This window comes from Phascolarctos cinereus, unplaced genomic scaffold (assembly GCF_003287225.1).
Source record: "Phascolarctos cinereus isolate Bilbo 61053 unplaced genomic scaffold, phaCin_HiC Scaffold_8;HRSCAF=390, whole genome shotgun sequence".
Lineage (NCBI taxonomy): Eukaryota > Metazoa > Chordata > Mammalia > Diprotodontia > Phascolarctidae > Phascolarctos > Phascolarctos cinereus.
In genome coordinates, this window is record NW_027556291.1 from 44,931,272 (window position 1) to 44,954,661 (window position 23,390).

General features: G+C 39.6%; 1 protein-coding gene across 2 annotated transcripts in view; it reads right to left on the minus strand.

The window, feature by feature from the left end:
* Positions 1–23,390, minus strand: part of STK26 (serine/threonine kinase 26) — a 58,445-nt gene that overhangs the window by 2,335 nt on the left and 32,720 nt on the right. For both annotated transcript variants that reach the window (XM_020969818.2, XM_020969817.2), the window contains 9 exons: positions 17,677–17,907; positions 11,732–11,788; positions 5,527–5,635; positions 5,288–5,445; positions 2,897–3,082; positions 1,494–1,642; positions 703–796; positions 334–396; positions 117–253 (listed from right to left, as the gene is read on the minus strand). In XM_020969818.2, the coding sequence (XP_020825477.1) occupies positions 117–253; positions 334–396; positions 703–796; positions 1,494–1,642; positions 2,897–3,082; positions 5,288–5,445; positions 5,527–5,635; positions 11,732–11,788; positions 17,677–17,907 (1,184 nt within the window). The remainder of the gene's footprint in view (positions 1–116; positions 254–333; positions 397–702; positions 797–1,493; positions 1,643–2,896; positions 3,083–5,287; positions 5,446–5,526; positions 5,636–11,731; positions 11,789–17,676; positions 17,908–23,390) is intronic.

Consider the following 23,390-nt stretch of genomic DNA (forward strand, 5'->3'; position numbering starts at 1 on the left):
AGAGAAGACAGGAGCTTCTCAAGAATGACTTGAAGGCAATGCCTGAGATGGCAAGCCTACAAGATTTACCACACCAACATGAGTGGAGCAGGAAGGGGAAGACCCAGGAAACTTACTTCTGAAACTTCTCAATTAATTTCTTCACCATCTTATCCGTAATTCCTGGACAGGCAGTTTCTGCCACTGTCATACTTTTCTCAAGCTCTTCAATCGCTTTTGTTCTGCTTGCATTACTTGTGTCTTGCTCTTTCAACTAAAGCAGACCAATAATACTATCAGATTAAAAACAGTCTTGAAAAGACAGAGCGCCAAACATAATGGAACAGTACCTACTTCAGCAAATACAGGTGTGATTATCGTAGACAAGCAGCTCAGTGTTTTGGCAAGGTCTTGTTCCTTTAACATAAGTAAAACAAAACAGGCAACAGAATCATTTGTTTAAAAATGAACACAAGTATGTGTATCCTGAGGGACAGGGATTTTTATCTTACTGCCACTTCCCTAAACCCACCTCTGCCTGGGGCAGTAAGATCTCTCTAACTTTGAAGCTCCTGATGCACCCACATTCCCAGAAACCGTCCTCCCGGAACCTGTGTCCATAAGCCCTCAAAAACTGAGGTGCACCACGTGGTGCCACCAAGTTCAAACAACTTGTGGACATCACAATTTTACCACATTCTGTAGGAAAGACCATCTACGTACTGTTCCATTCTGTAGTTTCTTTGCATCAGGCTTCTTCCTAACAGTAGTAAAGGTCCATTCAGGATGAGAACTATTTTCCTTGTTGCTGCATTCCCTAAGAGAGAAAAACCTCAAACATTATTTTTTTTTTGTCAGAAAGCACACTTTCTCCAATAACTGTCAGTAAACAATGCTAGTGAAATAAGATTCCAAATAGGTCTCATTTTACCAAATCTTAAGTGCACCCCCAAAGTACCCAGTGAAATTCCAACTGACCAGGTCTATATGGAACTACCTTCGGAATCCTTTAAAAAGTTGAGCATAACACAATGGTTGCAGGAATCAGAGATTTAGATAAAGGAATTTCAATGGCTTTTGTGCCCCTTCTGCCAAGGAAAAAAAAAAGGTTGTTTTGGTGTAGCTAAACACAGACTGTTCTAAAACTAATTTAGAAATTTAATAAAAATAATCCTGAATTGATCACTTCTGGTCAAGTGACATGATTTATGTACACTTAGCATATATGTATTGCTATATACAGAAATTGTCTGCTTTGCAAAACTTAAAAGTGGGGTTCAGGTAACTTTCTAGGGGCCGATTCTGAGATGGTTTAGAGATCTCCCATTTCCTTTTCAAAATCAATTGTGAAGACCCATTTGTTTGCATAACAAAGACAAGGGGACATAAGGAGACATTCAGTTAAATAAACAAATGGTCCAACTGCCATTGTGTCCCACATCGTTTCTGATTTGAGAAGGCTTTCAGAGTGATCCAGCAAGTGCCCCCCAATCCCAGACTGCAGCCACGCTTACGAGTCAGAGCCATCAGAATCCGATTCGTCATCACTGTGTCCTTCGGCTTTCCACCTCTTGAACCGATCGATCAGTTCTGTCAGGTACGATGTCTTCTTGGCATTTTTAATAATGAATTTGTGCTTCAGCAGTTCTTTAGCTGTCGGACGCTAAGTCAAAAATAAAGGATGCATGAATATGTATATCTTTGTATTATTGATAACACTTTGAATGATTAAAAGCTGAAAAGCATGTGTTTATGGAAGTAGATGACTAACAGTTTTGCTGCGCAGAAGCTACCACTACATTTGAAGGAGTTCAGGCTAGATGAGGAAGGAAGCTTATATATATACATATATATATATATATACCAATTTGAAACGTTAGCTTTTGCACATACAAAGATCACTTTACTAGCTAGCCCACCTGCAAAGTGGCAGGGAAAAGCTTGGTTCAGGAGTTTAGAAACAAAATTTCATTTAAAAGACATTTATGAGTTGAGATATACAGTAAATTCAAAGTACTTAATTAAAAAACACACCTTGATCAAGTAGGCTTTGAGCTTTTAAACAATAAAAATGATGAAAAGGATAAGTATGGACTTAAAAGAATGGGGAGTATTAGCTTAATTGTTCATAGAACTAGTGATTTCAAAACATGATTGGCATTTTATCAACACGAATAAGTAACATGCTTAAATTTCAAGCAGCATACCCAGGCTTGGGTACCCAGAGGAGCTGACATGTAAGGCCAGCTTCTTTCTACAAGTCAGCAGCAGACAGCTTTGCTTTAAAAACAACTGTAATCAAGTTGTATCCCCCAAACTCAGTTACATTTTACTTAGGACTTCTTGATGCCAGGAAAAAGAAATACATCCTCAAACCCGCCAGTGAACACCATTCAGAGGGTGCAGAGGAGAGATCACTCCCTAGCTCCAGTTCAAATCCCACCTGACAATGCCCACATGGTCTTAGGGCAAGCCCTCCCCTCCCCCCCAAAACAGGGATTAGACTAGATGGTCTGAGGTCCACCCTAGTCATATATAGAAATGGCATTAAACCCCAAATCATGCTTTCCTTTTCCTTAAGATGAAAACTGAGCTGACTAAACCCCTTCCTTATATAAGGAAGAATTGTACTTTATGTGATAGCATCACATAAGATGTACTTTTTTCCCAAGCTTCCCCTGTCCTGGAAGGAGAAACTGTCAGTATATAAATAGGGGAAGCTGGGAACCATGAGGCAGAGAAAAGAAACACAGGACTGGGCTAAGCTGAACAGAGCTAAGAGAGGCAAGGAGGGGAATACTGGACAATTTCAGCGTTTATCTCAATATCCAGAGAGGAGGCAATATTTTGTACACGTGTATCCTTTGCCATTCTGACCTTAGGTAAGTTTTTAAAAAAGCAATGAGTAGATACTCACAAATGATGGATCCTTGTTCAAACATGCATCAGTAAACTCTTTAAAGGGCTTAGTAAAATCTCCCAATAGAGTTGGTGGATTATTTTTTGGAATCAGGAAAAGAACTCTCATGGGATGCATGTCAGAGTTAGGTGGTTCTCCTTTGGCTAATTCAATAGCAGTAATTCCTAAGGACCATATGTCAGCCTGAAGTGAGAAAAAAAATTATAACAAATGCATAAAAAGCAACAGTTTCTTGCACTTCTAAAATGAGTACCTCCTGAACTTTGGGAATCATTTTACGTGAATACCATATACCGCCTCTTTCTTCTACCTTTTTTTTTTTTAAAGGCTGAAATGCTTAAATGGTAACTATAATATCACCTTTATGTACTCTGGGGCCCTGCTCTACTCACTGGTGACTCCCTCCCCATTTACCATTTTAGGAAGGGCTCCAGCAATATTTCACTCGATTCCCTCTAGAGTCCTCTTCCTTCTCTCCACACTGTCCCACTCCCCTTCCAGCATTTCTAGCAATTGTCTTTTCCTTAAGTCAGGGACCGACCATCTTGCTTTGTTGTATTTGTATCTCCAATGCTTAGCACAGTGCCTGCCACTTCCTATCTATTTTACAAGGTGGCTTTCTTAGGCCACTCAGAGTTAAAACTTATCAAATCAGGAAAATAGTACAACTACTCAAGCCCTAGGTGGGCAAGTGCTTTTATCTCAGAGAAGGAAACAAATTTGTTAGGGGGAAGCTGGTCTAGAACAGAGCTTCTTAAACTGTAGGGTGTGAGCCCACTGGGGTCACAAAAAATCTGGCAACAGTAAAAAGTTTCTGAATGTGAAATGACCAAAAATGAATTAAAAATCAAATGCATAACGAATGTGAGGTACTTCTGGCAGCACCTGTCCATGTTGCATCTTTCAACTTTTCACTGCAACCTTAGTTCTGAACACAAAACATGCACACTTTGCATTGCACATGGCCTCAGGCCACACAACACCAACCCCAACTCCTGCTGAAACAGGAGTGGAAAAAGTTTAAGAAGCCTTGGTGTAGAAAAAGCTGGTAACAATGGAGGAAGAATCACCCCTGCCCTTTAGTATATCTGCTCATCTAGTATAAGGGAGGTTACAGAGAGATAAAGGCTCAGGATAAACAGCTGATCCTTTCACCTGGAAGTGACAGTTACCTGGTAGAACTCATGCTCAGGAGAGGTACTTTCAATTCAATAAACATTTTATTCACCACCTACTACACTCTAGGCATTATGCTAGTCTCAGCTAGTCCCACTATGCTATAGTCCTAGGGGCTATAAAGACAAAAACCAAAAACCAGTCTTGGTCCTCAAGGTTCAATCATTAGTCAATAAACATTTATCAAGCACCTACAATATGCCAGGCACCGTGCTGAGCACTCGGGATACAAAGAAAAGCCAAAGACCAGACCTCTGCACCAGAGGAGCTTATAATACAAATAACTGTTACAAATATGCTATAGACAGAATAAACGGGAAATAATCAGCAAAGAGGAGGCACTAGCATCAAGAGGGATCGGGAAAGGTTTCCTATAGAAGGTGGAATTTTAGATGGGACTTGAAGGAAGCAGAGACGAGGAGGGAGAATGTTCTAAGAATGAAATGTGAAAATGGAAATGTCTAGATTTGGGAGACGGATTGTCCTATTCGAGGAACTTAGTAAGGAGGCCACTGTCACTGGATTTAAAGGTGGGGGGAAGGGATAACGTGCAAGAAAACTAGAAGGGGGGGGCAGATTATGAAGGGCTTTGAATGCCAAATCATTTTATATTTGATCCTGGAGGTAAAATTGGGAGCCGCTGGAGTATACTGAGTACAGGGAATGACAATTAGACCTGTGCTTTAAGAGATCACTTTGACAGCTAAGTGGAAGATTGACTGGAATGGGAGAGTTGAGGCAGGCAGCCCCACCAGCAGGCTATTGCAATAGTCCAGGTATGAAGTGATGAGGGCCTACATCATGGTGGTGGCAGTATTAGAGAAAAGGGGAATGTATGCATATTGTTTCAGAACTTTTTCAGGCCTCCAAATGAACATTCAATATTTGCAAGGTGAATTTCTACTTAGGAACCAGTATATAGTATAGTATAGGAGCCAGGTCCCAAGTTCAGTAAGGTACCACCCCAACCTGCCTTCTTCAAATAGCCATCCAAACTGAGTGCTACAGTGGTTCTTGGCATCAGAACCAAAGAACTGCTTCTGGTGCCTTGGATGAAAGCTCAATGAAGGAATTATAACAAGACCTAAAGAAGAGTTGCCCAAGAAAAAGTTTGGAAGGATCACTCATATCAATGAGACTGTGGATACATCCAAATATATCCACTTACAACTAAAATCACAATTGAAACACTTAATGCTGGTAATGTCTTACTTTTGAGTCATAAGCTGACTGCTGAATAACTTCAGGAGCCATCCAGAATGGGGTTCCTACAAAGGTATTCCTTTTAATCTGTGTATCTGTCAACTGGCCAGCAACTCCGAAGTCTGCAAGCTTAACTTCTCCTTGCTCTGACAACAAGACATTGGCAGCTGGAAAACGTAAAACTCCGATTAGTTACCTTCCTCAGAAGACATCAATTTTTATCAAGTTCATACTGAAGTTTTGCACACCTTTTATGTCCCTGTGAATTTTCTTTTCTGAATGCAGGTAGTCTAGACCTTTCAAAATTTCCTTTAGCATGGTAGCTATCTGGAACTCATCAAATGGACCAGCTCGAAGCTTAGGGGGCAAAAACACGCACACGCACACACATAATACACAAAGGTTTGGGGAAGAAAAAAGGTTAATGTTTGAGTTATCTTTGAAATAAAGGAAATTACATAAAAGCTGTTTCACAATGTTAAAAGAGCAATGTTTAAGAAACATGCCTGAAACTTTTTAAAAAAGGAATTTCAATAGGGTGAGTAAGCCAAAATAGGTCTTAAAATAAGAAATTTAACCTTGAAAGTATGAGAGCACTTACCAGACCAGCTGTTCCACTAGAGTTGGAAGTAACTGACTTACATACGTGCTTCAATAACGAAGGAGACTTTTTCATATGGGGCAACAAGATTAGCTACCTACATGTTGGTGTTTTGAAATAAAACAGTATTTAAACTGGAACATGCTTTAAAATCTTGCAGCAAACCAATTTCAAAACTTACGACCATTTGGCTCATGAAATCAACTGTAGTCTAATTGTTAACATTTAATTTGTTTTTTTTAATACTACATGGAATAGACCAACTCATTAGGAAAAAGCAATGGATTTGGAGTTGGAGGATCTGGGTTTCTTCCTCATCTTTACAGTGAAAAGGTTAGATTAGATGATCTCGAAGGTCCCTTCCAGCCCTGAATCATATGATTGGTCTTCCCAAATTCAAAAATTCTAACCAGGCACGTAATTGAATGCTTCACAGTACAAAGTAGAAAGTTGTATGCAATCATACAGAGTTCAGATTTTTCATAAAGATCTAACACATATCCCTCCCTCTTTCCCCATCCCTTGTACCAAAGCCAACTGCCTTGACTGGAATACAAGGAAAGCAATCATTAAGTTTCGGGAGAATTTGTAATGGAATATGTGAAAATCTCTTTTCAATGAAGTTATTTTAAAATTCTGGTACCTCGTAAAGCACCAGCAGTGAAGTGTACAATCTTATTACAGGAAAGGGTGGGAATGTCAAGGCAGTGCTGGGGTGGAGCTCTGTTTGCTGTGGGGAGGGCAGAGGTGGTTAAAAAAAACCAAGCCCCTGACCACACGAAGGGAGTCATGGCTCTCTGGCACCTTGTGTACTTAATCTGAAATGAATGCTGTATTTATAGTCAATAAAGAGCACTTTTATGTTAAACTCAAATCACTTAAAATAGAACCCATGCTTCAGCTTCACTGTTTAATATTTAATAGTCTGTGGACACAGTATACTCTAGAGACTTCTGGAGTTTAATAGATCTCTCTCAAAATTTATCCATTTTCTTTCAAAACTATCAAATTTTAGAAAAGAAAGTTCCTATTTTAATTTTCTAAGTCATCTGGGAAGGTGAGAAACTCACATTTTAATAATTGCTGGCACTGAAATGTCCTCATGCCATATTTGAGCCTAGTTCTTGGCTTATTAAGAGGGCACGGCTGGACATTAAGGAGCTGAGCATGTACTTCTTCTCCAGGTATTTGTGAATGGTGGAAGCCAGTCAGTATACTGTCTTAGCAGCTATCACTTGAGGGAATTTACACAGGGCTAGCTAGCTAAAAGCCTGAATGAGCCAATGCACTATATACAGTATTTGAAAAATGATGGTCCTGAAAGCCCTGTAAGTTGAAAGACTGCATCTAGAATCAATTTGAGAACAAGGTATAAAACATAAGTTAACTAGGGTACTCATGGGAGCTCAGCTCTGGGTAAGTGACAATCAGAAAAAAAAATCTTTGCTTCAACCTCTGTGGGTTAGTTACACAAATTTCCTCCTCATTGAACACAAATGAATCTTTCTTTGATGATTAAGGACCCTGTATCTATCTCAGGCTATGCAGCCTTGCTAACTTGGGGACAAAAGGGTGGGTGGATTCTCCTGTAAGCCCTAAATTAGGTTCATTTCATGGCCTTCCTGTTCTCTGGGATATCACTGCTCCTACTGTACTCACTTGCAGTATGGCATGTTAAGAGTCCACCTACGTATGTAACTATTCTCCATTAGAGAGAAAGGAGATTTTGGCCTATCTATTGATAACACTGATGAGCCAAGTTACAAGTATCTAAATGCACCTGTTGGCTTCAAACTGACCTTAGTTCTTAGACTCTAGAGGTCATCTAGTTTGACCCCTTCATTTTACAGAAAAAGAAATTCGGGCCCAGAAAAGAAGTATCTTACCCAAGGTCACACAAGTACTATGGATCAGAGCTTAGATTCAAGCCTAGAGTCCTCTAACTAACTCCAAATCCTATGCTCCTCCCACAGCATTATGGGTAAGTCCTTCACACTGGTTTTTACTCTTCCACTCAGCATATTCCTTCTTTAGGCTTGTCACTGTCCTTCATTATTTCCCCTACTTCTACTCCAGGCCTCTCTTTTGGCCTCCTCTAGGCTGCAGAAACTGAATTCTTCTTGGCTATGGATGTCAGGTCTAGCCAATTTCCTACCAGGCTAGAACTACTTACCTCTCATAAGATCCAGCAACTTCACCAGTGTCCTCTAGGCTCTGCCCCCAGGAACCACCTGCCTAGTATCCTCCTTAGTACTGGATACTCAGCCTCTGATTCAAATTCTTGGAGCTGAGCCTCCCTTCTTGAGCAGCCCATTCCGAGTTCTCTTTTTCCCTTCTGTCCTGTCCTTATTTTAAATGCTTTTCAGCAGGCTGCTAATACTAGCCTTACTCCCTCTCACAGTCCTTTGCACTGACCATTTCTCCCACAGTCACTCTAACTGATTCTCATCATAGCCTATATTATTACCTCATTTGATCCTCATAAATAACCTGGGAAGAAGAATTTCAAATATCATTCCCATTTTATAGATGAAGTAACTAGGACTTGTATGGGGTCTGCAAATTGGGTTGAAGCCCAGTGTTCTTTCTACTATATACCATGCTTGCAAAGGCTTTTGGTCCTCTTTTGTGTAAGACTACTTAATATAAACAAGAATCATCCAGATTCCTAGATAAATGGGGGGGGTGCCCAAGTGAGTCAGTTACTATTGAGGGACACAATCTATAGACTGCTGGGAATTTAGCCAATGATCCTGATGCTTAGGTAGAAAATATACTCAATGACATTTGGAGATGACATAAACTTTGAGGGTGGGAGGGGGGAAGAGATGGCCAGTTCCTTGAAAGATGGGATTAGAATTCAAGATGACCTAGGCAAATTGGAAATGCATCCTCAGATACAAAAATGATAAGGAGTATGTAAAGACAGTTGTGGGAAAAATATCAATGAGAAGAGATTAAAGGAGATGAGAGATAGTCTTCTCCTCTCCAAAGTAAATTAAGGGTGACTTCAAATAGACTCCAATGGCTCTGTGATCTCCTCGATGTAGGTATGCTTTCGTCAGTGATGCAAACTGCATCCTATCTATGCCTGCTCAGCCTGTGCAATCCTTGTCCATATTCCCCTTCAAAAATATAAAGGGTTGATTTATAACAAATACCCACCTTGTCTTTCCACAAAGAAGAAGAGGAAGAAGAGAACTCAAGCTTAAGAATAAAGTACTTAAATGAAATATAAGCAATAATTAATTAACCCTGAAGTTTAATACTGAGGTGAATTATTAATAAGCAATAACTCATTAATATAATAGTGCTTCAAGTATGCCAAATGTTTTCCCCATCACACCAACCCTGTAGGTACCTTAAACATAATTCTATAGATGAGGAAACCAATGGGTAAGCACTTGAAGAGGAATTCAAACCCTAATCCCTAGACTCCAAATCCAATGCTCTATCCATGATCTACCAGGTTACCACTGTAGGAATAGTTTGGGGAAGATAATCCCCTGGAGTTCTTCATGCACAATGAAGAGGTTCAAGGATCACTTTTTGGAGGTGTTTCAGGTGCGACTCTAAACTAAAGGTCAGGGGAATTTGTTCAAGGTCCTTTCCATTCCTGGGATGTGAATGTTGCCCATTTGGCAGACACAAGAAGTCATAGTGGCTTCTCTGGAATTTAAACAACTTTATACTAGGAATATTCAATTATACTTAAAAATAAGAATGAAAATATTGACAATCTTTTGAATCAAAATTGTTCACGATAAACGTTTCAATAAAATCCAAAGAGAACAGGAAGGGATCTCACAGATCATACAGAGTAGACCAAAACATTTTCCAGATGAGGACATCTGGATGGAGATAAGATAAGCACAACCTCAAAGGGGGATGCATAATGTAGAGCCTCAACTAGACCTGGCAGCACCAGAATTCTAGTCCAGCCTTCTTTCCACTACAGGCCCCTGACTTGTACTTTACAAAAGGTCATTTTAAGAGAATTTGTATGGACATCTGGTTCTCAGGTACTGATAGCAATTTGTATTTGCTGTGATCTTTATAGTGGTCAGCTTTTGTTCATTTAAATCTGAAGAAAAAGTGAAACAGGAATTAACCAACTTAAAGCAATAGTCTTACCCACTTTATCACGTTAATTAAAATGTAAATCATCACATGAAGAGAGCATTTTACCATCTCATTTAAATGATTATCTAATTCTTGGTTCAAGCTGTTATAGCTGAGACAACAGAGATACAAGTGCTCAAAGACAGACTTAAAAAAAAAAGAGAATGGAGACCCATGCAAGAAAAAGATTGACTCTTAGAACATAAAATGTGCTTTACGTATGTACAAGATTGAAGGATGATGGTTAAGCATCAAAAAAGCTCAAATAATTTTCACCATCTACCTGGGCATATAAGGAACTACATAACAATCAAGGAATTTCATAGACATTGTAATTCACCTAGTTCAACTGAATTCTCTCTACATCCGTGAGAAGCAGTTCTCTAGCCTCTGGCCCAAGGTCTCCAGTTCACCAGGGATGGGGAATTTCCTAGCCCAGGATCCAGAACAGAGGCTGTCACAGGCCCAAACTTTAGAGTCTATGTCCCCTCTCCCAGAGTCATTTAGAAGATCTGGAGCTGACCTGTGTCCTAAAAACATTTTTTCCTCACTTCCACAAAAATAGGAATATCAAACTGAAAAAAGGATCAGAGTAAAACCAAAAGAAACCTGAGCCTACACAAAGAGTTATTGTTACTTTAAGTGACCTGCAGCTGTAAACAACATCAAAGGCTTTTCAACACCTCCAGAAAAAGGAGTCAGAGGACAGGTAACAACTGAAATTTATGGGAAGAACTTGTACCTAGGGCTTTATATTTGACATCTTTCTGCACAGTATTTTTAAAAAGCACACAAATGGTAATAGAGTCAGAGTAGAAGCCAGTCTATTCATTTTATTGAGGAGGAAACGAGTCTCGGAGAGGGCAAATGACTTATTCCAGGTCTCGCAGCTAGTCAGTAACCAAGCTAAGACTAGAACCCAGATCCACTGTTCTTTCAATGACAACCTGCTAACCCAAAAATGAGTGTTTCATTAACTTCCTGCCTGTTCACGTACTAATTCTCTGTTACCTGCCAGTTGACAGCCTAGCTGGTTGGTCTACACAGCCAGATACAACCACAGGCACCACAACTCACCAACCCTGGCAACTGCTTGAATTGTGGGCACTATGCCTAAAAGGAAAGACATATCAGCCCCCTTCTGGCTGGCTTTGCCAACCCAAATCCAAAGTGGCAGCAAATGCCACATGCCAAACTCTTTCAGGTTTAAAATGTCAAGCACTTGCTAATTTTAGCCTGGTGGCCAACACATGGACCTTCTGCCATGCAGCCTTCTCTCTTACAGTAAGGGGAATGTGGTGCTAAGAGAGACTCCAAAGTTAGCTGCAACTGCCTTTCGGCCTACCCAAGAATACGACTCACTTGTATGTTACTTTATTTTGTATATAAATATGTGTGTGTGTGTATGCGTATATTTTAAATACATACACACAAACGATACTTACAAGATTCAATGCTGATACTCCACCCAAGGAAGTTATTCCATTGTGACCCACAGTGTTTGCCGGCCCCCTCCCCAAATATGTGATTTTATTAGCATAGATTAGCTGAAACTTTATTAGCGTGCTTGAGGAAGATTGCCTACTTCACTTTATGTGTGTGTGTGTGTGTGTGTGTATTTTAAAAACACACACGTATATACCCATATGTATATATGTATATATGTATATATGTATATATACACACTCAAGTACCTATATTATGTAGGCATGTATTTTTCCAATACTTACGAGATCCAGTGCTGATCCTCCACCCAAGTATTCCATTATGATCCACAGCTTTGTGCCCTGTAAAGACCAAGCCAACGAATGATTATGAAATGGTGTTTTTGTCTTTCAGAGGAAGGTCTGGGTCTGTTTCTCACATTCCTTTGTTAGGTGCATTTGATCCTTCCCCCCCAGAATCTGCCGTTCCATCTGATTTCACTTTTTCTGTCTTTGAAGCCTTGGGCTTAGCTCTAAACTCTTCCAGCTCCATTTCCTCCTATTTAAGTGGTCGCTCTGGTCACTTCTACATCATGTCTGAATTGTCTTCCCTATTCTGGAGCTCCCTCCACTGGATGATCCTTCATTATGACCTGCCTGCTTTTCTGAACAAGTCTTACTGCTTTCACTCTTCCCTTGTCTCATGAAAACATCCTTTAAACCATTACCAGACTCACCCACCTCTAGGTCTGGCCAGGTCATTCTTCTGTTCAAAAGTCTTCAGAGAATCTCTACTGCTTGCTGGGTTAATGTTCACACTTGTCTGCCTGGCACTCAAAACCCACTGCCATCTGCTGCCACTTGACCTTTCTAGCTTTCTCTTACTCACTCTTCATATTTTACGTCAGTCCACCTACACAACCTCTCTCTACAATCATGTCCTTTGCTTTCCTGTCTCTTTATGCCCAGAATGCACACCCTTACCCGACCTCATAAACACTTTTTGAATTCCAACCTACTTAAAGTCCAATCAGAAAGGCACCCCCCTCCCCAATCAAGTTTTCTTTGATTCTCCCCACTGGTGATGACCTTTTGCCCTCACTAGGCACTTTCTTTCACAACTCTGAAATTCACTCAATCCTATGTATTATATAAAGTTCCTTGTGGCAATCTCATACCCCACTATGAGACTCATATCAAATAAGCATATGGCACTGGAAAAGCAAAGATAAAACCCCCCAAAACCAATGCTGTCATAGAGCAGTTTATAATCCATTTTTCTAAATGTTGCATCTTCCCAAAGCTCTCTCGATACAATAATGTTCATTTGTTCAGTCATGTCCAATTCTTCGTGACCCCATGGACCATGGCATGCCAGGCCCTTCTGTCCTCCACTATCTCCTGAAGTCTGTCCAAGCTCGTGTTTGTGGTTTCCATGACACCTCTAATGCTTCTCATTCTCTGCTGTCCCCTTCTCTTTTTGCCTTCAAGTCTTTCCCAACATCAGGGTCTTTTCCAACGAGTCCCGTCTTCTAAATATGTGGCCAAAGTAGTTAAACTTCGGCTTCAGCATTTGATGTTCCAGTAAATAACCTGGAATTAATTTCTTTAAGTACTGACTGATTTGATCTCCTTGCTGTCCAAGGGACTCTCAATAATAGTAACTGCCATTTTCATAAGAGACTCACATTTAGTTTTACCAAACACCTTCCTCATCATAACCCTATTTGGGGAAGAAGTGCAATTATTCTTATCTCAGAGATGGGGAAATAGGCTTCGGGAGGTTATGGAACAGACAGACAAGTAAGTAGCAGAGCCAGGATTCAAATCCAAGTCAATGGACTCTAAGGCCACTGCTGTCCACACTGCACCACAGCTGCCTTGTAATTTTACAGAAGAAAATGAGGCCCAGAGAGGCTATAGTCTAAAACACAGCAAAATATCATATGCCTGCCTATAACAAAAAGTATTAAAAACATGGTGAAATATTAGTAATCTGACAAAACAGAAAATTAAATAGAACAAGTAGGTTTTTAAAAAATAACTACTAGTACTTGAAGTAGAGCAGTTTTAATTAAAAGATAATGAAGAGGTAGATGGAGACTTTTGAAATTATTCTGAAGGGGACTTCTGTGTACTTTCAAGGACTTGAAAAAGTTGATGACACTAGTTTTTCATTATAGCTAATTTAAGTTCAAAACTTCTATCTTTCCTTTTCTTTGGTATATATGTACCACTATCACCTGTCAAGCTGCCCATATAACTAGGGATATTTTGGGGCTGATAAATGGAAAAGGGAAGATTCCCCCATTCCCAACCCTCCAAGATAAAAAGGCAAGAGCCATGAGAAGGTAAAAAAGACAGTTTTAAGATCAGGTATTTGTAATTCAGGAAGGATTATTATATGAGTTCTAAAAAAGGTAGACATTGTTGGGGTCTAGTAAAAGAATCAAAGGTCATTCAAATGCTTTAGGATCACAGATTTAGAACTGGAATGGATCTAACCATCTAGTTCAACTCCCTCTCTTACTCAGGAGCACACGGGAGACTTAGAATCCAGGTCCTCTGACTCCAAAGGCACTTCTCTTTCCACCATACCATACTGCCTCTAGAACAGGGGCTCTTAATTTGGAGTCTGTCAGCTTTCTTTTTTTATATTTTATATTTTACTATATTTCAAGATAACTGTAATCCTCTATTTTATTTTACTCATTTAAAAACAAGATTTTGAGAGTCTCTACTTTTTAGACTACTTCTTAAAAATGAACAAAAGATTCTCAAAGGAGTATAAAAGTTTTCCTAAAATTATCCCTAGTCAAATTCCACTTCATAGCAAGGAAAATGTAAATCAAAATGGATGACAATGTATAAATCTATATTACTTCTTTTCAAAAAAACTATTATGGAACATTTTTTCAGTCTTTCTTTAAAAATGAAATTGAAAAAGGACATTCTTTTGGGGGCAGGCTGAAAAATATTTCCTTAATATAAATAGAAAGCTAAAGGCAATCTCTAACAACAAGCAGAGGCATGACTCAAATTACATTTAATGCCTGAGTGAGATTTACATTGAACTAGAAAAATACTTTAAGATGATGAAAGATTCTTCCAATATGATGAGATCACATGGGAAGGGTTCACTAACTTCAGCACTCTTCATAAAGGCTAACTTTGTCAGTCAAGAACATTGACAATGGACTCAAAATGATCTCAGTCAAAATGAAAACCTTACTAATTTTTTTGCACATCCCAAGAAAGTCACTACAACTCTATAAGAACACATAATTATCTCTGGCACAACCTCCCCCCCCAACTTCTTTCCTATTTACAATGAAATATTAGTTATTCAAAGAGTCTTGATCTAAGGACAACTTAGAAAGATACATTTCTTACTTGGGGAAATAAACAGGGTTCAATGTCTAAGACCTTCTGATATCGCCAAAAAGAGTAGCATAGGCATCTATTAATAATAACAGCTCCCAAATGCTAGCTAAGAGGACATAGCCTTAAATGGCACTGGTTGGACCTTACTACTCTGGACTTCTATTTAGCAGACAATATAAAGTAAAAATAATTAAAACACAATATCCTTTTGACATTGATTGAACAGAAGGTGATCAAGGTAAAAAAACCAATTAACTTAAACTGACAGAATATAAAAGCAAAGTAGTATAGAGTATGCAGGGCATGGGAGAAAGAATATTTTTTGGACCTCAAGGCAGGAGATCTAAGTTCTGAGATATTTACTAGCTGTGTTAGGTTTTGTCATCTGCAAAATGAGGAAAATAATGCTTACAGTACTTAATCCCATAGGGTGTTGGGGAAAGAAATACTTTATTAGCTTTTTATTAGCTTTTAAAACTCCTGGAAACAGGAGTTATCCATGATAATGGAGAGCAATATGCATGATGCAATACAAATGGATCTAAGATAAAAATAAATCACTGTCACCTTCTGGATATTTCTGTTTTCATTTATTATTTATTTATTTATTTATTTTTGGCCAAGCAACTGGGGTTAAGTGACTTGCCCAGGGTCACACAGCTATTGAGTATCATGTGTCTGAGGCCAGATTTGAACTCAGATCCTCCTGACTCCAGGGCCGGTGCTCTATCCATTGCACCATCTAGCTGCCCTGGTCTGGATATTTCTATAGTTGCACCATGAAGCAAATAAACAGTCTAGAAACAACTAGCTCTTGACATGGGGATTATTTAATGTAGCTCTTTAAAAATATATTGGAGGCAACCATTTTAAATTGCAGGAGGGACTTGGAGCACTCAGAGTATAAAATTTGTATAAAATCTTTCAAAACCCAATTTCTTTAATTCAGAAAATATTGATCAGATGTCTATTATATTAAGAGCAAGGTAAAAAGAGAAAAACCTAAGGGTTCATTTTTCAGGAGACTACACAAATGAAAAACCAATAGGAACAGAAGTGTTGAAGTGTTTTCAACACCAACACTGACAATCTGTCAGTGTAATATAGAATGGACTGTTTGAAATAGGTCCCATTTAATATTTTAAGTTGGTCCCAGAAATATAGCAAAGGTGTGCTCCTATCTGTTCCCAAGTGGGCCTAAGGGTCTGGAAATAGCAGAATTTAGCCGAGAATACAGAAAACAGGCAGGAAGCAGCCGAAAAGCAAGTCTCCTAAGCTAGGAGAGAGCCATGAAGCTCTCTAAAAATAGCAACTGCTTCATTTAATCTATATGAATGCAAAGTAATGCTTCAGTGATTTATGGTAAAATGTATGTACATACTGGAATACAGTAATGACTTCCATATCGAAATAAATGCTGAAATTAAATGCTTTTTAAGAAACTTTATAACATACAACTATTCCCTTCTACTAGCATGCAATTTGTTATTAAGGTAAACTGGACTTTATAAAAAGTAATGCAACTCAAATAGCTTATTTTAAAAATAACTATCAATGGTAGGATACCAACATTCTCTACACAGTATAGTAGGAAGAAGACAGACTTTGCTTCAAGTTCTAACTCTATGAGACTTTGAGCAAGTCCCTCTTGCTTTCTGAACCTTATATAAACTAGGGGGTCACAAAAATGCCTGGGGGTGGGGGCAGAAGGTAACTCAATGCTTACAAACTTCTCTCTTAAATGAGTTTTGCATGCCTGAATATTCTTACACTGACTAAAACAAAAACAAAAGCACAGCAACATAAGTATGTTTTTTGAAGGTGGGCAGAGTACTATTTTGAAAAAATCCCCTTTCAAACTTCAAATTCTTATGGCATCCATCACACTTCACACTGTATCAAAGTTATTTGTGTGCTTGCTAGACTGTAATCTCCATTATAGCAAGGAATGAAGCCAACTCCGCTCTGTAGCTTGCCCAGTCCCCACCAGATCACCTTTCAGTAGACCCTCAACATTCACTGAGAAGTGATAAAAAACATCTTCCCAGAGTCATAAGGACGAACAACTTGAGGCAAGCTGTGACACCCATATCCCTTTCTGCAATTCACCTCATAGAGCCAAATATGGAAAAGCCCTCAAAAAAGAGCATGCCAGGGTGCTGAATAATGGGGTGAAAACAAACTCCTCTTCTATCTTCAAATCAAACAACTGCTCATCAGCTACTTTGTGCTAAGGAAGATACAGAGATAAATAGCATATGATCTTTTCTTCCAAAAATCTTACAATCTTGGAGAGGAAAAGCAAAACTTCTCTCCCCTCTCCCCCAATCTCCTGAGTGACAAAGAGCTGACAATGAATAAATAAGCATGCTGTCAATCCTTCAGAGCAAGTATATGGGGCTAAAGTGTTGGGACTGTTACAGAAAGCTCAGAAAGGCACGGGATTTTGTGGGTTAACCAACCCAACTTCCTGACGTAGAAAGTGGTGACTGTCAACCTTATTCTGGAACCAACAAAAACCTAACATTTTGCTGGATGGAAGGGTTTCTGGTTCCAGTCTTATTCCATCAGATTTGTGGACGAAGAGTGATATATGTAAACACAAGGATGCAGCCCTTTCCCGAGGCTGCATTTGTCCCAGGGGTCAGCTCCATTTCCAGTCCCATGTGAATCCAAAGTTTAGGTGCAGAAACTGAGCCCTAAGCTGGAGTCAGCATCCAGCTGTTAAATCCCAGAGCAGACTGTCTGGCATCACTAACTGTACTTGATGTAGCCAGCCCCACAGCTGCCAAACCTTGATTTAAAGCACTGCCTTTTGTAAAAAGAACTATAATGAAAGTACCTTATGACTTACATAAAAACATTACCTTTAAATACGATCCATAGTATTTTGTTACATACGAACTGTCACATTGACTTAAAACAGTTATTTCTTGCTGAATGTCTTCTATTTCATCTTCTGCTTCCTCGAGGTCTATGATTTTAATAGCAACCACTTGCTGTGTCCGGTTGTCAATTCCTTTAAAAACTTCTCCAAAGGAGCCTTTCCCAATACGTTCCAATTTAGTGAACAACTCTTCTGGATCAGTTCTTTGATTCTAAGGAAGAAGAAAAGATGAGTGAGAAAGGGAGGGGAAAAGGAGAGGAGGGAGCCGAATATAATAAATTCTTCCAGTCTTCCAAGTATCCATGACTCTGTCAATGTGGGTCCAATCCTCCACAGAATCAGATGATTTCCCATCTCTACTTTAGCAGAGTCTTCATGAACTGCTACGAGTAAAAAAACAAATCCATCACCCTTTGGCCAACTTCGTGGTTAGGGCTCTCTCCCTAACCAGAGGCCTGGCTGGCCCTCAGGCAGCACATACTCATCACCCTAGGCCTGACCCTGAAACCTTTCTGGCCTAGCAGCCTCGTGCCCACCAGAGATTTATTAGCCAGGTCTACTCTGTGTCACAGTCGGGAACTCAAGTAGGATTTTGGAAAATCGTTCAAAAGTTGAGGAAAACAAATCATGCAAAACAGCCATAGGGAATATTGACTCAGCATTCAACTGCTTTGTCTATTGCTCTGGATTATCTATAATTTTAGTTTTTTTTACCTTTGGCTGGTTATTTCCTGCCCCCTGGCCTGGACAAACTCTAACCATTTGACCACAGCCAGCGCTGGCCTAAGCATACTGCACTGGCTAGGGGGAGGGATAAACTTCCACTTCATCAGTCTATCCACGCTACCTCAGCCAAACAGAGGGATGGCCACTTCCTAGATCTCCCTATCAACCACAAATATTCCATTTCTGGGGATGAAAAACCTTAACATTCTTCTACTTGAATAAAACCTATCATTCTCTCTTGATGCCTTATCCTTCCTGACCTTTTCTTTGTCCTTATCATAGCATCTTTGACCCCTCCAGGTCTCAATACTTTCTTAGTAGTAATGCTCTAAACTTCCTCTTTCTCCCTCATTTGCTAAGCTACCATTAGCCACTTTAACCCCTCATAGTCCTCTATTGTCTCATCTCTCATCCTATCCCCCTAAACCTGAATTATTTCCACCATCACCTCCTCTGCTCCCACTTATGGGCTTCTGAAGGAGCCAAGTCATGCAACCAAGATGACTGGGGCTACTACAAATTTATATTGTGTGACCTCAACTCAGCCTTCATCGCAGCAAGATAATCTTTGTAATCTTCCCAAACTGACTCTCTATCCCGTTCCCCACAAAAGCTGTCCTCCAACCTTCTGCTTCATCCTCAAATCTCGTAGAGCTTTTAGATCAGGACCTCACCTCAGACTTTTAATAACAAGAAATGATTCACTGTGAGCTCCCATTTCACATTCTCTTCATGTCAAAACTCCTTAACATCACCCTTACCCCACTCTCTCCTCCTTTACTCTAGTCTCTGAGTATGAGGCAACCCTCCCCCTCAGCCAGGCTAACAGTCCCTCCACATGTGTCCTTGATCCCATACCTTCCTGTCTTCTTACAGAGATTGCCCTTTCAATCATCCTCTCTGACTAATCTTCAATTTCTCTCTTTCTACTGGTGCTTTTCCTGCTGCCTACAATCATGGCCAAGTCTCCTAAGTATCCTTAAAATACCTTCACTTAGCCCTACTATCCCTTCAGGCTATCATACTATAATGTCTCTTCTCTTTCACATCCTAACTAGTAGAAGAAGCTGTCCAAACTTATTGCCTCCACTTCCTCTCCTCTGACCTACTTCTCAGCCCTTTGCAATCTGGTTCCTAAACTCATCATTCAACTGAAACTGCTCTCTCCAAAATTAGGAAAAATTCTCTGAATCACCAAACATGATGGTCGTTGCTCACCCACACCCTTCTTGACCTCTCTGCAGAACCTGCCATTGCTGACCACCTTTCTTCTTTGAATCTGTGGGACACTTCTCTCTCTTGGGTCATCTCCTATCTATGGTGACTCCTCAGTGTCCTTTGCCGACTCATCCTTTGCATCATGCCTACTTTTGGCACACTCCAAGGCTCTATATTGGGTTGTCTTCTCTCTTTTTTCCACATTCTCTCGACGAGCCCCTCGGCTCCCATGGGTTCAAGTATCATATCTATGCAGACAATTCCTAGGTCTCTAGACCTAATAATTTCTCTCTGGAGCTCCTATCCTGCACTGCCAACTGCCAACTGAATGTTTCTTAATGGCTGTGCCAGAGACATCTCAAAATCAACATTTCTGAAACCGAATTCTTTCTCTTCAAGCCTTCCATTTAGAAAAACAAAAACCTCACCTCCCTATTACCATAGATGGCACCACCATCCTTCCACTCACCCAAGTTTGTAAGCTCAGCAGTGTTAACCTCAACTTCCCACTCTCCCTCACTCCACACAGCCAAACCACTGCCAAATCTTGCTATTTTACCTCCACAACACCTCTCACATCTATCCTCTATCTCAGCTGTCATCTGGACTATTGCAGTAGCATTGTAACTGGTCTGAAGTGGCTGTCCACAATCTACCCTCGACACAGCTACCAAAATGATTTTCCTTAAGCACAAGTTCAACTATGTCCCTTCCCTACTCAATAAACTACAGTGGCTGCCTACTAGGGTCAAATATAACTTCCTCTGTTTGGCTTCTAAAGACCTTATCAAATTGGCCCCAATCTGCCCGTCCAGCTTTATTTGCACACTCTGTGGTTTCAGGAGTAAGGAACCTGCAGCCTCGAGGCCACATGTGGCCCTCTCGGTCCTCAAATGTGGCCCTTTGACTGAATCCAAACTTCACAGAACAAATCCCCTTAATAAAAGGATGTATTCTGTAAAACTTGGATTCAGTCAAAAGGCCACAGGTTGCCCACTCATGCTTTAGCTAAAGTGACCTTCCTACTACTGTTCTTCATACTTCATCTCACCTCCATTCTTGGAATACATTCCCTTTTCACTTAGACCTCAAAGAATTCCTTCATTCCTTCAAGACTCAGCTCTCAAATACTGTGTCCCACACACCTTTCTTGAGTCCTGTTTGTGTCATCCTTCCTTAAACTAACTTGTGTTTATTTTGTTATTTCCCCTTCCTTTTTCTCTTGGCATCCCCAGCATAGCACAGTGTTTGCCACATAGCAGGTGCTTGTTAAATGCTTCGATTGCCACAGGCTTCTCCACAGGTTGCTAATGAACGCTTAGTACATCCTTGAAACATGCCCTACATATTAATTCAAATTAACTTTTAAGCAAATGATTTGAGCTAATAAAAAAGAACATGAACACACACACACACACACACACACATGTCTTTCTGGGTTTTTTTGGTATGCATTTTAATGTTTCTTGGTTTGTGTCAAGGTCAGAACAACAAAAAAATTTGTTTTCTAAGTGAATCCAGTTCAGTTATTGAACCCAAGTAATGTTGGTTTTCCTATCCAAATATTTAGAGAGCTGGGCTAAACTTAAGGGATCAAGATCAACAAATTTTAGTCACAAACATTTCAACCTTGGACCCAACTACAGTCCATTTAAAAAAGTATTCAAATTTCCCTCTTTATTTTGAGGGCTTGTCTTATGTCAGTAGTGAATCTGTATTTTATTCTAGCAGTTTAAAAAATAAGAGGGAAGGATAGGAACAAGTAAGCAGCTTGGACAGTGGCCATTAAAATGAACATTTCTGGCATTTCTTTGGTCAAGCCAACCACCACCAGAGAGAATAAGGTACCTCAAAAGTCTTCACTCCCCTTTGCTTTCCAGCATGGGAGATAATGAGCTTGAAACTGACAGTAGTATTTCATTGGTTTTGAGACTGCTGCCACCAACAAAGAAGAGCTCCTCTAAATTTTTGGCAGTTTGTCTGAACAGAAACAAAACCTTCACAGTAGCAAAGACACACTTTTAAGCCTGCACAAATTATTTTGTGAGCGTGACATGAGATTGAGCAACATGTGTGCTCAGGATTGAAGAATAAATACTCACAACAGTTACAAAAAACAAGTCTGAAAATCTCAACCATGATGGACAAAACGGGAAAGTGTGTAGTCATCTGCATCAAGCATGTGACATTTGTATGACTGTTACATATGTTTCAAGTGTAGATTATCTTATATTCTTGTACCAGAAGATAAATGGGCTCAAAGAATGCCTCTCTATACTCTTGGTTGTTTGGAAGAAGGAAGGGCTTCTAAAGGAAAGGGAAGGAAGGCTTCAAGGAAAAGAGGGATCTGAAGTTGAATAAGGAAGATTTGATCTTTGTCAGTGTGATGGAGAACAGAAGAATATAACACAGAGGAGAGAGGGAAGACAAAGTACATCTGTACGATGAGACCTTGAAAACAGATGGGAGGCTCTTCCTGAAGAGGAGAAAGCTGGATGCTTTGAGGAAAAAGCTGCTTTTCCTCCCAAAAATAATACAGTAGAACCACAATAACTGTCAGGTGAGAAATCATGGTGCAGTAGGACACAGATGAAGAAAGAAATAATAGTAGTTGATGATTCCCTGCTTAGGGGTATGCAGGTACTTATGCGACAACCTGCTAGTATTTTGAAGTTAGTGATAGTGATAGAGATCTTCTGTCTTCCTGGGACGTGTATCCAAGACAAAACAGAGAACTCCCTACAACTTATCAAGGTGGATGACAACTAGCCACTTCTGATGATTCACATGGGCACTAATGACACTTCCAAAAGGAAGCTACGAAATATTACAAAGAACATAAGGGAAAAATTAATTTGGGAAATAAATAGCCTCAAGGTCTATTAACAAAGGCCCAAACACAAGCTGACAAAAAGATCAGAGAACAGGAGTTGTAACCATAAGACTACAAAAGAGCAAATGTTCCTGTTTTCTAAAAAGTGATGAGAAGAGTCTACAAAATATAGACCAGTAAGCTTGACTTCAATTCCTGAGAAATTCTGGAACAAGCATCTAGAAAGGAAAGTAGTTACTAACAAGAAATCAGTATAGTTTCATTGAGAACAAGTCATGCCAGACTTACCATATTTCCTTTTTTTGAAAGGCTTACTAAATGAATAAAAGGGAGTATTATGAGTGTTCAGATTTTAACAAAACTTTTGAAAAAATTATCTCATACTATTATTTTTTTGCTTTTAATTTTACTAATCTCTTCTCCATTTTCAAAATTTCTACTTTGGTATTAGCTGGAGGGGGTGTGATTTGTTGTTTTCCCAGTTTATTTAGTTGCACGTCTCATTTATTGAATTTTTCTCTCTACTGTTGATGAAAATGTTTAGAGATAAAAATTTCCCCTAAGGACTGCTTTAGCTGCATCCCATAAGTTTTGGTATGCTCTCTCACCGCTGTCATTTTCTTGCATGAAATTTTATATAGTTTCTCTGATTTGTTCTTTGAGCTAATAATTATTTGGAAGTGCAGTCTACAATTAATTTTTAATTCTTTCTTCAAAGTCCTTTATTGAATTTTTGCATCAGCAAAGAATGTGTTTGGTATTTCTGCTTTTCTGCATTTTAGTGGCCTTTTTATGCCTCCATTACATAGTCAATTTTAGAAAATACACATCTAAGAAGTATGTGCGCTTCTTTCTGATCCCATTTGCTGATGGGCAAAGATGTAGCAATTGAGCAATTGTTAGTAGTAATATTTCCC